The sequence below is a fragment of the Eumetopias jubatus genome, unplaced genomic scaffold (genome assembly GCF_037043125.1).
Source record: "Eumetopias jubatus isolate StellerSeaLion01/CBP00866 unplaced genomic scaffold, mEumJub1_p1.0 scaffold_4, whole genome shotgun sequence".
NCBI lineage: Eukaryota > Metazoa > Chordata > Mammalia > Carnivora > Otariidae > Eumetopias > Eumetopias jubatus.
In genome coordinates this window covers 53,481,362-53,495,089 of record NW_028274810.1, presented here as the reverse complement: position 1 = coordinate 53,495,089, position 13,728 = coordinate 53,481,362, and the positions used below count along the sequence as shown (strand labels likewise).

The 13,728-nt window shown below is 41.9% G+C and overlaps 1 protein-coding gene across 1 annotated transcript in view; it reads left to right on the top strand.

Moving 5' to 3' along the window:
• The window catches only part of LEPROT (leptin receptor overlapping transcript), an 86,518-nt gene extending 81,004 nt beyond the window's left edge, over positions 1-5,514 (top strand). The window contains exon 5 of the mRNA XM_028102484.2: positions 5,331-5,514. Within this exon, the coding sequence (XP_027958285.1) occupies positions 5,331-5,495 (165 nt within the window). The 3' untranslated portion in view covers positions 5,496-5,514. The remainder of the gene's footprint in view (positions 1-5,330) is intronic.
• Positions 5,515-13,728: the final 8,214 nt, after the last annotated feature.

The following is a 13,728-nucleotide window of genomic DNA, read 5'->3' as shown; positions in this document are numbered from 1 at the left end:
AATAAAAGCCAAGCGAAGTGGTGCTTTTTAGGACAATGATAACCAAATCATCTCAAGTTACTCATGAAATTTTAAAGTTTGGGTAATCTCCCATAGTTCTTAGATGATCATAATAATGTCCTTTCACCTCTCAGCATATTTACTACCTCTTTGACATTATTAGTGGGGTGTGGAATATAAAGCTGGTCAACATCAAGACAACTTTGCTAAATACCCCTGTACCCATAGACACAAAGGTTCCTGCAGAGGACGGGGACCCCATACTGAAAGGATTCATATGCAATCAATCTGAAAGTCACAGCAGAGCCTATACGTTGCAAGCTGTCAAATTACTGAGGAGTTCTTTGGCTGATTAACTGAGCTAATTAAAATCAAACCTGTGTATGCATGTTTAAATAACAATCCGCATCAATTAATTTTCCCTCTTTCAGATTTACTGTTTCACCCCAACTGTCTTGAAAATAAGACCTACAGACACACACATTCTATGTACTTATTTATTTATTGCAATAGAAAACAGATGCAGGCAAAGTAAGTAAAGGCAATCCTCACTTTTGGAGGGAAAAGATCGTTCATGCTCTGTGAATGGTCAATTAACTCTCTGTGGATAGTAGGTAACGTTTTTACGACATAACTTGTCATTTATAGCCCAAACCTTCTTCCTGGAAATACTCTGAAGTTGCAGCTCCAAACCATAGATTGTTTGATATGGCGCAGCCCTAATTACCATCATTCTGATCTAACCTCTTTCCCACCCAGTGTCATCCTGCAATATTCCTGATGACCAGTCCTTTAGTCTATTTAAAAATATCTACTGATGAAGGGCTCATTGTCTCACCTGGTAGCCCATTCCACTTCTAAAGACTTTGGCAGCTAGAAAGGAATTCCTTTGATTTGGCTTAAATCTGGCTACCTGTGCTTTCCATTCACTGATGTTAGTTTGGTTTACAGGGGCTACGTAGAAAAATCTACTCCATCTTCTTCATGATCATCTTCCCAGTGTTTGAAGCAAACTATCATTCTTGCCTTTCTCCAAAAGCTAATGATCTCCCATTTCACTTGGCATGCCTGTTAAAACGTAGAGTTCTGTTTCCACCTCCAGAGGCTTTTATTCAACAGGTCTATGATGGGCCCCAGGATTTTTGTCTTTTTTATAGTACAGGCTGTGTCGTTTTATCAGCCTATTTTCTGTGTGTAGAATTTGGGGGTCCAACAGCTTTCTTTGTTCCATACTCCAACCCTTTAAATCCAACATGGCAATATTTCCACTGATATAAAATTTTTGAGAACCCTATAGGTGTCCTGTGTATGTTAAAAGGAATTCACTTCAGAAGAAAAGAGGTTTATGCATAGATCTTCCCTAAATAATCCCATTTCTACTTGGGAGGTCTGAGGGAATTTATGAGTCACATACTTAATCTCTTCAAAGAGCCTTTGTGTGACTGAATACTCCAATTTTTTAAATCTTTCTGAGGTATTAGCAGAAGGGTGACCAGCCATATTCCTGACGTTTTCTCTACAGCATGCTTTCCTGGCAGTAAAGCTGTCCATTTCTGTACCCTTCAGAAACTGGATAAGCCAAGAATTTCCCAATCATCAAGTCCTGGTTCCTCTTTGTTTGAGAATTCTTTCTTCAATTCATTTTTTCTTCTTACATTTTACTGTAGGCAGTAGGAAGTAGCCAGAATATATCTTCAACACTATGCTTGGAAATCTCCTTCAGCTATATGTCAAATTTAATTGTATCCAAGTTATGCTTTCTACAGAACGGCAGGACACAATTCTCTTAACCTTTCCGCCACTACATAACGAGGATCTCCCTTCTTCAAATTCCTGAAAACATGCTTCCTCATTTCCTTCTGCATCCTCACTAGCAGAGTTGTTAACCACCATATTTCTAATAGTCTATTTAGGACAGCATAGGCTTTTTCCATTATGTGTCTCAAATTCTTCCAGTTTCTGCCCGTTGCCCAAGTCCAACACCATTACCACATTTTTTGGGTCTTTGTTACAGCAGCACCCTGGCTTTAGTTGCCAAAACCTTTTTTGGGTCCAACCAGAGAAGCAGAAGCAGTAGGAGATATTTCTTGTGATTTAGGGACTGGCTAGGCTTGTCTAAAATCCATAAAGCAGACTGTCAGGAGAGGTACACTGGAGCACTTGCCATGAGCTGAGGCTTCTGTCCACAGGTGGAATTTCTCCTTCTTCAGGGAAGACTCAGCTCTGCTTTTACAGCCTTTCAATGGACTGAACCAGGCCCTCCCTGGTTATTTAGGATAATCTCTCTTACTCAAAGTCAATTGATCATGGACTTCAGTCACATCTACAGAATATCTTCATAACAACGCTTAGATTAGTGTTTGCTCATGTAACTGGGGATGATAGCTGAGTCAAGTGGACAACATCAGAAAGACCATCATGGTATCCTATATTATACTTCCTCCACTCGCCACAACTCATAACCTCCTCACACATAACCTAGTAATTTTCATTTAGATATTTAGGCTTTAAAGGGGCTTGTTCTCAGAGATGGCTGAAGAATCAAGATAAAATATTTCTGTCATACTGGCTTGTTGTACACAAGAGTTCTTCAGTTAGTTGTGACATCTTTATGAGCTGCACATTATTTCTCCATGGGAACTTAAAAGTTTGATGTACACTAGACATAAATGTCTTTTTTTTTTTTTGGAAACAGCATCGGCAGTATTTAGATAGTCTGTTGCCTTCCTGGGGACCAGCAGTATTGACATCTCCTGGGAGCTTATTAGACATGCAGACTCCAGGGCTTACCCCAGCACTCTGGAATCAGAATTTATGTTTTAAATAACCCTCATTTGACTCAGTTGCACATTATAGTTTGCCTACTTTCTTTTTTTTTTTAAGATTTTATTTATTTGACAGAGAGAGACACAGCGAGAGAGGGAACACAAGCAGGGGGAGTGGGAGAGGGAGAAGCAGGCTTCCCGTGGAGCAGGGAGCCCGATGAGGGGCTCGATCCCAGGACCCTGGGATCACGACCTGAGCCGAAGGCAGATGCTTAAATACTGAGCCACCCAGGCGCCCCTGAAAACAATTCTTGAGTCTAAAAGTTTTCAACATATCTTCATGTATAGAGGTGAAGTCCTAATGAACTTCAAAATCCACATGACCTTCAGAGTTCTTCCTATTAGACTGCTATGTACTTTTCCAGGTACACTTACCTGAACATACGCAGGGCCCCGCTATTGGCAGTCCCCAAAGCTACTATGCCTTCTCTCCTCTGTGCCTTCCCTTCCATCCTCTGTTCCCCTGCATGGAGTGCCCTACACCAACCTGGTTGTACTATGGGAATCCTCACATGACTCCTCCAGGGTATAAAGGACCCATGCTGTTTATCTTGGTAATTGTACCTGATACATAATCGATACTGATTATTTATTAAGAGAAAAGTAAATGATCAGAGTATAACTCCCCAAAATACTTTCTAGGGATGCTGTGAAAGCTAACTGAGATGAATAATAAACATAATAGAGTTCTAGGTAACAAGCCCTATTATGAAGGCATAGTTATTATCTCATTACATTGCATGGCATTTCAGAGGGGCAGTTATCATCTACTCCATTTTGCAAAAAAGGAAACTGAGGCAGAAAGCGGGTAGAGAACCTGTTCTCATAATTAATGTGCGTTAAAAAAACAACTAAGGCAATCAGGTCCCAGAGTCCGTGTGCTTGCTTTAGATGGCTTTAGAGGCATATAAAAACATTTTTCACAGTCTTTTATAAAAGCAAATTTTAAAGATTTGTGTGGTAATTAGATATGTAATCAATAGTTACAATTATCAATTCATTTAAAAAAACTTTATGGAAAACATTTAGACCACCATAGAAAGGGTGAAGTGATGTTTTAATTAAAACTACGGGCAGTTAACCACAAACCTTTTCGAGTGTCTATTGCAGTGGATATCTATGCTTTTTTGCCCACTTTCTCTTTATAAGAGCACCCTAATTTATTTTGGGATACCGCTCCCCCACTTACGTCATTTGCTTCCGGTTAGATCAACTCCCCTCCCAACCCTTGTTTTCCAGGAGCACATGGGTGACTCATCCCTGGACAGTCGTCACATTCCAACTCATTGGCCACCATGACTGGTTCGGGGATAGGCCTATGACTCAAGTAAACCCAAGAATGAGAATCAGTTTGGTAGTTATTAATATATTGGTTGATTGTCTAAAATCGTTAAGAGTGGAAAAGTAAGGAGGAAAGTCAAAGAGGGAAGAGATGAACCAGGAGAAAGTGGAGTCATTGAAATCGTTGCAAGAGTTTCAAGAATTGATGCATCAGTATCATGTAATTACCAGTTGAATAATGTTTATGTTTTTGAAGGTATCAATCAAATACTTGGACAAAATATTTTATTCACTTCAAGTAACTAGAACTTCAATCATGATTGATTGTTCTCAGCAAGATCTGTATCTGTGTAAATAGGCATATTATTGATTAAAAAAAGGAGAAAAAGTTAGATATCTCATTATTTTCTTTGTCAAATCAAAATTTTCCTTTGTCATCAGATTTTTCCTTCACTCAAGAAAATACTGAATGAGTCAGCGTGTTCATCTGTTTTGCTCTGGTAAATCCTATCTTCTTATAGAGATGTTTTTCAATGTGGTAATAATTGCCTAGCTGATTGGTAGTGATTTACTTATACCCATCTATTCATTTAACAGCTCTTTATCAGGCTTCAGACATGCAGCAGGCATTGTGCAGAGAGAGTGAGATTCAAAGCTGTTCCCTAACCTAGAATGAAAGCTCCATAGGAGCCCCTGACTCCTATGTGTTGGATCCCATTATGTATGGGATGTATCCCCTACATACCCATGGATGTAGGCTGTGTTTCTGTATTAATTTAACAGTGGCAGCTGCTGAGGATCCATGGTTGGCCTTCAAGTATCACTTGTGACACAAACATGAACTTCAGGCTCGGGGCCCTGCACTTCTTTTCCTTATGGCAGTTATTCCTCATAATGCTCAGGTTTAATGATACCTATTTTTAGTAGCTCACAATGAAATGATAACTTATACTTAGTATCAATATAGTTTTGCATAATGGTGCTGAAACGATACCCTTATACCACAGTAGATAATGATTTTGGTTCCTATTGGTTTACTAGCTTTAGTGGGTCAGATGGTGGCTTCCCCCTAAAAATATGTCCACACTCTAAATCCCAGAGCCCGTGAATGTGAGCTTATTTGGAAAAAGGGTCTTTGCAGATGTAACTAAGTAAGGATCTCGAGCTGAGATCATCCTAGATTATTTGGATGGTCCCTAAATCTGATGACAAGTGTCCTTGTAGGAGACAGAAGAGAGGAAGACCACATGGAGGAGAAGGCCACAGGAAGATGCAGGCAGAGACTGGAGTGATGCAGCCCACAAGCCAACGAATTCCTGGAGCCGCCAGAAGCTGGACCAGGCAAGGGAGGGTTCCCTCATAGACCTTCGGGAAGGAGTGCCGGCCTGATGACACTTGATTTTGGACTTCTAGCCTTCAGAACAGGGACAGAATAAATTTCTTTTGTTTTAAGCATTAAGTCTGGTCATTTGTTAAGGTAGTCCTAGGAAACAAATAAGTTAGTTCATACAGATTGTCTAATTAAGGATTCTGTCGTGCTGTTTTATAATAATTTGGGAAAGTCAGTATCTTTACTCCAATTCTTGTCTCTATCCAAAGGAGACATTTGTCTGTTTTTTTGAGCTTTGATGAAACCCAAAGGTTAGTGCTTCTAGCCACAGATGCCCCCGAAAGTCCATTCAATGCACAAATATGAAATTTCTGAATGAGTGGCCTCAACAAGTAGTCTGGAGATCTAAATGCTCTTTGTAAAAGTACCATTGGTTCTGAGAGGATATTCCTATGGGTGAAAAGTTCCATTTGCAAAGCTCCACAAGTGGACAAAGTGGTTGGGCCAGGGAGCCAAGACACATTGCTTCCGGCCCTACCCATCTCTGGGCTACTTTCTCTCTTTGCCTCTGATGCATCTTCCTACGAGGGCGTTAGGTAAGTTCACTTCTAGAGACCTTTGAAAAGTAACCATCCCCCCAATCTAGAGTATGTCCACTCCCCTTTATTCTTTCTTTTTCCTGTTGGATTCCTCCATATCACCCATCATAATTGGTTATTCTACGAATACATGCTTGTGCTAACTCCGAGTTCAAGGAACATAAGAATTGTACCTAGCATGCTGCCTGATGCACAGTAGGTCCTCAATAATAGTTTATTAATAAACAGATTAGTGAGGGAACATTTTGAGTGGAGAGTAAGAAAATGTCTATTAGGGGTTGGAATCTGTTCAAGGACAGATTTTGGTTTTTTGTTTGTTTGTTTGCTTTGTCAAACGCCGCTGAATTTCAGGACCGAAAGAGCAGTAAGTGGTCATTTAGTCCGACCCCGCACAGATGCCCTCTTCAGGCTTCCTGACAAACCCGACCAACATGCTTGGCTGAAACATCCTTGGTGACAGGAAACTCACTACCTCACTACCTCTAGTCTTTGCCAATTTGCTTTCCTTTTCCACTCCTCTCAATTATTGTGATCTTTAAAGTAGCATTTTGCACGCGTGATGGAGCAGAGGCCCGGAAGTCTGGGAGTGGGAGGAACAGAGGGAACCCCAGTGCCTAGCTCAGAGTCTGAGAACCACTGGCGGGGTGGGCGCGCTGTAGCTGACAGCTGCATGAAGCAGCGGCGCCGCCTTCCTGCTGGGATCGCTTGGGCTCTCGGCCTCCCCGCAAGCCAGGGGTCCGTCCTCCTTCGCCAGCTCTTCGCTTCTCCCGCCAGGGCCGCAGCCACGCGCAGCGGCGTTCCCCGCGGCCGCCCCGGTCACCTGCGCGGCCGTCCTGGGCGCTGGGGTCCTCTGCTGCCGCCCGGGAGCAGTCGCCGAGGGCGCGGGGAGCGCGCGGGCGGCCACGGGCTCTTCCCTCCCTTCTCCCCACCCCACGCGCTCCCCCCCTCCCCGGCCCCTCCTCCCCACACTCCGCTGCCCTCGGCTCTCTGGGGAGTTGCCCGGCACCTTGGGCGAGGAGTTCGGAGCCGCCCCACCGCAGAGCCCACGGCCCGCCGAGCGCGAGCGACGCAGGTGTCCGAGTCCCGGCGCCGCGGCCGCCATCTCTGCCTTCCGCGTGGGTTGGACCCGGGCAACGAGGTGGGAGCCGCTTCTCTCTCCTCCACCCCCTACTGCCACCTTTCCCGCTCTCGGCAGCTGGAGGAGCGGGGCGCTGGGGCGCGCGCGGTCGGCGCGGAGCCCGCGGGCCACGGGGGGAGACGGGGAGTCCGGGGACGACTCGGCGGCGCCACCGGAGGGGCCAGCGCTCGGGGGTGGCGGGAGGGGCGGCGGGGACTCTTGGTTCCCCGGGCCGGGGATCGGGAGGCTCCCGGGCCGAGGAGGGTCGGGGCGCACGTCTGACGGCAGCCGGCCGCCCCCGGGCGCGCACCTGCCGAGTGCCCCCGAAACGACGTGCCCCCCAGCCAACTTCTTTTTCAGGTCTCCTTCCTACTTTGGAAACTGAAGGGACTGCGACGTAAACCAGTAAGCCCTGCGCCTCGGGGAAGCATTTGTTTGTTTGGCTGACGAGAGAACAAACTTGTGCTGCAGGGGTGGTTTAAATCCCAGCTTCTCCTTTTTAACCCTCTCCCTTGTCTCCCCAAAGAAATGTGAAAAACAAAATAACGAACCCAAACCCAACCAAAGCCCTTATCTAAAGGGGTTCGTAGAGGTGAGAAAAATAGACCTAACTGAGCAATCAGTGGAAACCCCAGGTATGGTGAAACCGCCTAAGAGACTAGTTGTTGCCAGTGCTATTTCTAGGACTTGTGTTTGCGAACAGATGAGGGGGTTCGGTTAAGTCTGTAAGAATTCCTTCTATTGAGGGCCTGCCTGGAGTGTCCTCTGTTAACATGTATTTCCATAAGTATTAAAGTATATTGAAAGAAATGCTCTCTCAGAGCTCTGGATTTGGAGTCAGAATTTCTGGATTTTGGCATGATTGGCCATTTATTATCCGAGACCATTGTGGTTAGGTTAACCTCTCTGGGCCTCATTTTCCTCATTTGTCGACTTAGAGGGTTGGATTCTGGGGGCCTTTTAATAATATTTAAGATGTTTCCCATCTTAAAAATGTATAATTCTGTAACTCTTTAACATGTTGTGAACATTGCATGATTTCATGAAACTTTAAAAATCTATTTTGATCTTGGCATTTTGTTTGTATGCCTTTATGACTTGTGTCTTTAGGGTTTTCCAACCAGAAATTAAAGAGAAAAACTCTTATAAGAGAGTTCAGAAATGTATAGTTTATATGTGAATATTTAAATCATCTCTTACTCTGCCTTAAGGAATTATGTTCAACTTTCAGCCAATATTTGGCAACACTGCTGCAAAAACACGTGGCTTTAGCACAGCACTTACTCTCTTTCAGTATTGTATATTTGGAGGAAATAAAAACGGTTTTGGAGGAAAACAGAAATTGTACCTTTCCTATCAATTACTGATCTTGACCAACCTGTGTTACTTTTTAGCATAGTTGTGGCAGAATATTAAAAAAATGGCTTCAGACCATTTCAAAGCCTCTCTGAAATTAAGCTCAAAAGCAGAGATGCCAATTTTAGTAATGCATTTTAGTTGTCTTGGAATGAAGCCCAGAAAATAGCAGAGGTTAACTTAACAGATAAACCAGAAATCAGGAATTGGCCCACACAAAAAGTTGTACAAGAAGTGTGCGCCCCAAAGGGTCAGTGAACCTTTTACTTAGTTTTGATTAAAAACGAACAACAAACAACTGTTGGCTTGTTGGCAGACAGAGGATGTTAGAATGGCTTTTGTTGTTACTTAAAATTTAAAATTATTTGAGACATAGTCATCACTAGTGAGGATAGGTTTTAGAAGTGTTTCTGGCTCTTCTTGGTGGCTTTGATATAAAATAAAATAATGTGTTCCCACCCAGCATGTGCTGTGTGTGTAGTTTGGGAGAGTAGAGTGGATTTCAAGTACAGTACTCTTTTGTGAACACATTCCCTCATTTCCATGGCCTTTTCCGCTTTGGGCTGGAAGTGTCCTTACTCATTCAGGCATTTGTCTTGCCTCATATTCTCTGGTGAAGTAGGTAATCATCTCCTTTGAAACATGCTCAAGGAGTTAAGTAAATTGGTTGGTGAAAGCACAGAGAGTAGGAGAACTCAAATACCCTGACTTCTAGGTGCTTATTGGAAAACAGTAGATGAATCTGACTGCTCGAGGTCTATCCCTGATTCATTCATGGTTTGGGAGCATCACCATGGTTGGCTGAAGCTCTGCTCCTCTTTTGTAATGAATTTACCAAGAAAAAACAGTCATGTCTTCACACTTAGATCACTATTATATAATCAAATGGTTTTTGTTTGTGAAGTGCAATATCTGTGGGGGCCGTAGAAATAAAACTTAAAATATCCAGGAAAAAAAAATGTCTTGGCAGATACTGTACTGCATTTTTCATACTGAGAACCAAGCACACATACTAAAAAACATATCCTGTGGAGTTAAAAATGAAGAAAAGGGCTTATAGTCTCCTCTAATTCTTAAGATTTTATGTGATTTACAAATTCCGCTTTTAATTAAAACAGAAAGTCACAAACGTTTACCTACTGGCCAGACCTAGTACATGTAACCTTTTGGAGCATCAATTCAAATTTGGTTTGCTTATAATTTGGAATATTCCTTCTCACATACTTTTTATTAAAACTTTTTGTGGTGCAATAGTGGTATTATCTTTTGTCTTTTTATGCACATGATCTTATTAATCTTTAATTTTTTAACCCTTTGAGCATATGTATGACATAAAAAGAGAGAAGAGGTACATAAAACAAATGCACTGGCTGAGAAATAATAATAGCAAATGATTATAATAGACAAGTATAAGGTGAATACCCTATTTTTCACCACACCAATAAGAGAACATGCCAATATCTAGAAACCTCTTGCTTTTAAGATTTTATTTATTTATTTGAGAGAAAGCGAGAGTGTGAACAGGGTGAGGGGGAGGGGCAGATGGAGAAGCAGGCTCCCAGCTGAGCAGGGAGCCCGACGTGGGGCTCCATCCCAGGACCTTGGGATCAGGACCTGAGCTGAAGGCAGACACTTACCCAACTGAGCCACCCAGGCGCCCCCACATTATCTCTTAAATCCATTCCTTTGAATCTTTTGTTTTCAGTACTCTGCCAAAACTACCCCTGTCCTGGTCACCAATGTCATTACCTTTCCTAAGTCTGATAGTTGTCAGTGTTGATCTTCCTTTACCTATTGGTAGCATTGTCACGGGTATCACTGTCTGCTCAGTGTAATCTTTCCTTATTGACTTCCAGGACACCACGCACGCTTGGTTTCCCTCCTTCTTCACTGGCCACTCCTGTCTCCTTTGCCTATCAGGAGCTTCTCTGAGAGGTTTTACCCTTCAAATGCCTTAAGGTTTAGTCCTTGGGGCTCTCTTTTCTCTCTACACTCTGATGATTTCCTGCAATCTTCTTATTTTTTCTTTTTGATCTTTACAGTTGTATACTGATGCCTTGAAAATGATATATATAGCTCAAGCCTTGACTTCCCTCCCTGACCTCAGGGACACCTCTATATCAGCTGCCTACTCAACATTTCCATTTGGATATCCAGTAGACATCGCCAGTTTTACCTACTCCAAACAGAATCTTCGTCTTGTCCAAGTCTACTCTATCTGCAGTCTTCTTCACTTCCAGCCACCCTTTCACTTGCTCTGACCCCAAACCTTGGAGACATCTTAGTTTCTCCCATGCCCTCATACCTGAGATGTAATGTGTCAGGAAATCCTCTTTGCTCTCTCTTCAGAATCAATCCAGAATCTAATTACTTCTCATCACTTCCATGGCTGCCATCGTGGTCTGAGCTGCCATCATATCCCACATGAATTATTGCAAGGACCTCCTAACTGGTCTCCCTTTCTTTATCCTTTGCCCTCTATAATCTATTCTCAAAACTGCAATCAGAGCTCTGCTTTTACTGCTATTTGTCAAATCATGTCACCTTTCTGCTTCAAAAGCTCCAATGGCTTTCTAGTTCATATGGCCTAAGGTTTTAGGATCTCCTGCAAGACCCTACCGGATCTTTCTCCTCTCTCCTTTACTTGTCTGAGCTCATTGCCTACTGGTCTTCTCACTGGTCTTGCTATTCCTTGGCTATATATCGAGACCACTTTTGTGTTTCAGTTACGTCTCCCTGGAATACACTTGAAATGTTCAAATACTTCCTTTTCAATAAAGCCTACTCTGATTATCACATTTAAATTACACATCCTCTGTCCTTGCAAAACACTTTTTCCCCTTTCCTTTGCTTTTCCCCATAGTACTTATCACCTTTTAAAATACTATATATGACTTCTCATTTATTATGCTTTTCCCTCTATTTCTATTAGAATATAAACTCTATGAGAATGGATTTTTTTTTTTTCTATTTTGCTCACTGGTGTATCCCAAGTACCTGAAATAGGGCTTAGCACGTAAGAGATGCTCAATAATTTTTTTTGTTGATTGAAGGTTGTTGCTAACGGTGGTTGTTGTTTATTTTCATTGCTGGATGTATTTCACTGTATTCATATATAATATCTTATTGTTTACTGATTCTGATGATGAATAATCAGGTTGTTTCCATTCCTCCCTACCTTCCTCCTTCTCTTCTTCTTTCCTTCCTGCCTACTTTTGTCCCCCTCCCTCCCTTTCTCTCTCTCTTCCTTCCTTCATTCCTTCCTTCTACCCTTCCCTTCTCTTCCCTTCTTCCCTCCCTTTCCTTTCCTTCTTTTTTTTCTTTCTCTACCATAAATAAACCAACTATGATTCTTCTACAAGTGTCATGGTGCACAGATGCAGGAGTTTCTTAAGAGTGTAAAACTATTAGTCAAATTACTAGATCACAGGGCTTGCAGATAATAACCTTGTTAGATAATGCCACATTTTTTCACTGTGGGTGCAAAATACATTCCTGCCTTCATTGCTCTACGGTTTTGCCAAAACTTAATATTATCAAAACACTTAATTTTTGTCCATCTGGTGGGTATGTATTGTTATCTCATTATTCTTTGTTTCTTTAATTACTAGTGAGATTGAGCTTGGTATCTGTAAGTTACGCTGTAGTAACAAATGACCTCCAAATCTCATTGACTTAATATATAATAAAGTTTTATTTCTCATTCATGCAAAGTTTCCTATGGATTAAAGCAACTTTCCAGGGCAACTGTCCTTAGTAACTCAGAGGTCTAAATTCAGGGTATGTCCATCATTCTGTAGTTGTACAATCTGCAACACAGGCCTTTCCCAGTTGGTATGGTCTGGCAAGAAAAGCATGGATAATCATGAGCTAACTTTTAATACCTTTATCTGGAAGTGACATGAATTGTTGCCACTCACATTTTAGGAGCAAAAGAAGTCATGTGGTATGCTTAACTTCAAGGAGGTGGGGAAGGTTAATCTTCTTTGGTGCTAAAAGGAAAATAAATCTGGGAATACTGGTGAGCAGCAATTTATTAGTTACCTATTACTGTATAACAAATTACCCCAAAATTTAATGGCTTAAAACAACAAATATTTATTATTTCAAATATCAAGAGTTAATATATTCATAGGTATGTTTGTGGGCCCTGTATTTGTGCTTTTGGTCTCTGTATTTTTGCCCATATCACATTGTTGTAATTACTGAAGATTTAAATTAAATTTTGCTATCTGGTAAGTGTGGTAGCAAGTCCTCTCACTTTGTGCAATTTTTTCAGGAGTGCAATAGCATTCCTTGGCCCTTTGCCTTTCCATATACATGTTTTTGAATCAGCGTGTCAAGTTCTATAAAATTTGTTAGGAATTTAATGGAGGTTGTGTTCAGGTTGTTTTGAGTCTATAAACAATTATTTTATGTTTTTTAAAGATTTTATTTATTTATCTGACAGAGAGAGAGACTGAGAGAGGGAACACCAGCAGGGGGAGTGGGAGAGGGAGAAGCAGGCTTCCCGCTGAACAGGGAGCCCAATGCGGGGCTCAATCCCAGGACCCTGGGATCATGACGTGAGCTGAAGGCAGACACTTAACCGACGGAGCCACCCAGGCGCCCCGACCCTATAAACAATTAAAAGGAAATTGATATCTTTTAAATATTTGGTCCTAGAATCCATGACTATCTCCCAGTATATTAGTTCTTCTCTGATATAAGAAATGTAAATGTTGTTTCAATATTTTCCTTAGGAGTTCTTGGATAGCTTCTTGTTAGATTTATCACAGGAATTGAATGGTTTTTTTTTTATTCTTTAATTTTTTTTTTTAATTTATTTGACAGAGAGAGAGACAGCGAGAGCAGGAACACAAGCAGGGGGAGAGGAAGAGGGAGAAGCAGGCTTCCCGCCGAGCAGGGAGCCCAATTCGGGGCTCGATCCCAGGACCCTGGGATCATGATCTGAGCCGAATGAGTCACCCATGTTTTAAAACCTATTTTAAATAATATCTTTAGAAAAATTCATTGTCTGTTTGTTGATACCATATAGAAATATACTTGACATTTAAATGTATTTTCAAAATAATAGCTTTATTGGATTGTAATTCACATAACATTCACCTTTTTTTTTTTTAAGATTTGATTTATTTATTTGACAGAGAGATAGAGAGAGAGCACAAGTAGGCAGAGGGGCAGGCAGGGGGAGAGGGAGAAGCAGGCTCCCCGTGGAGC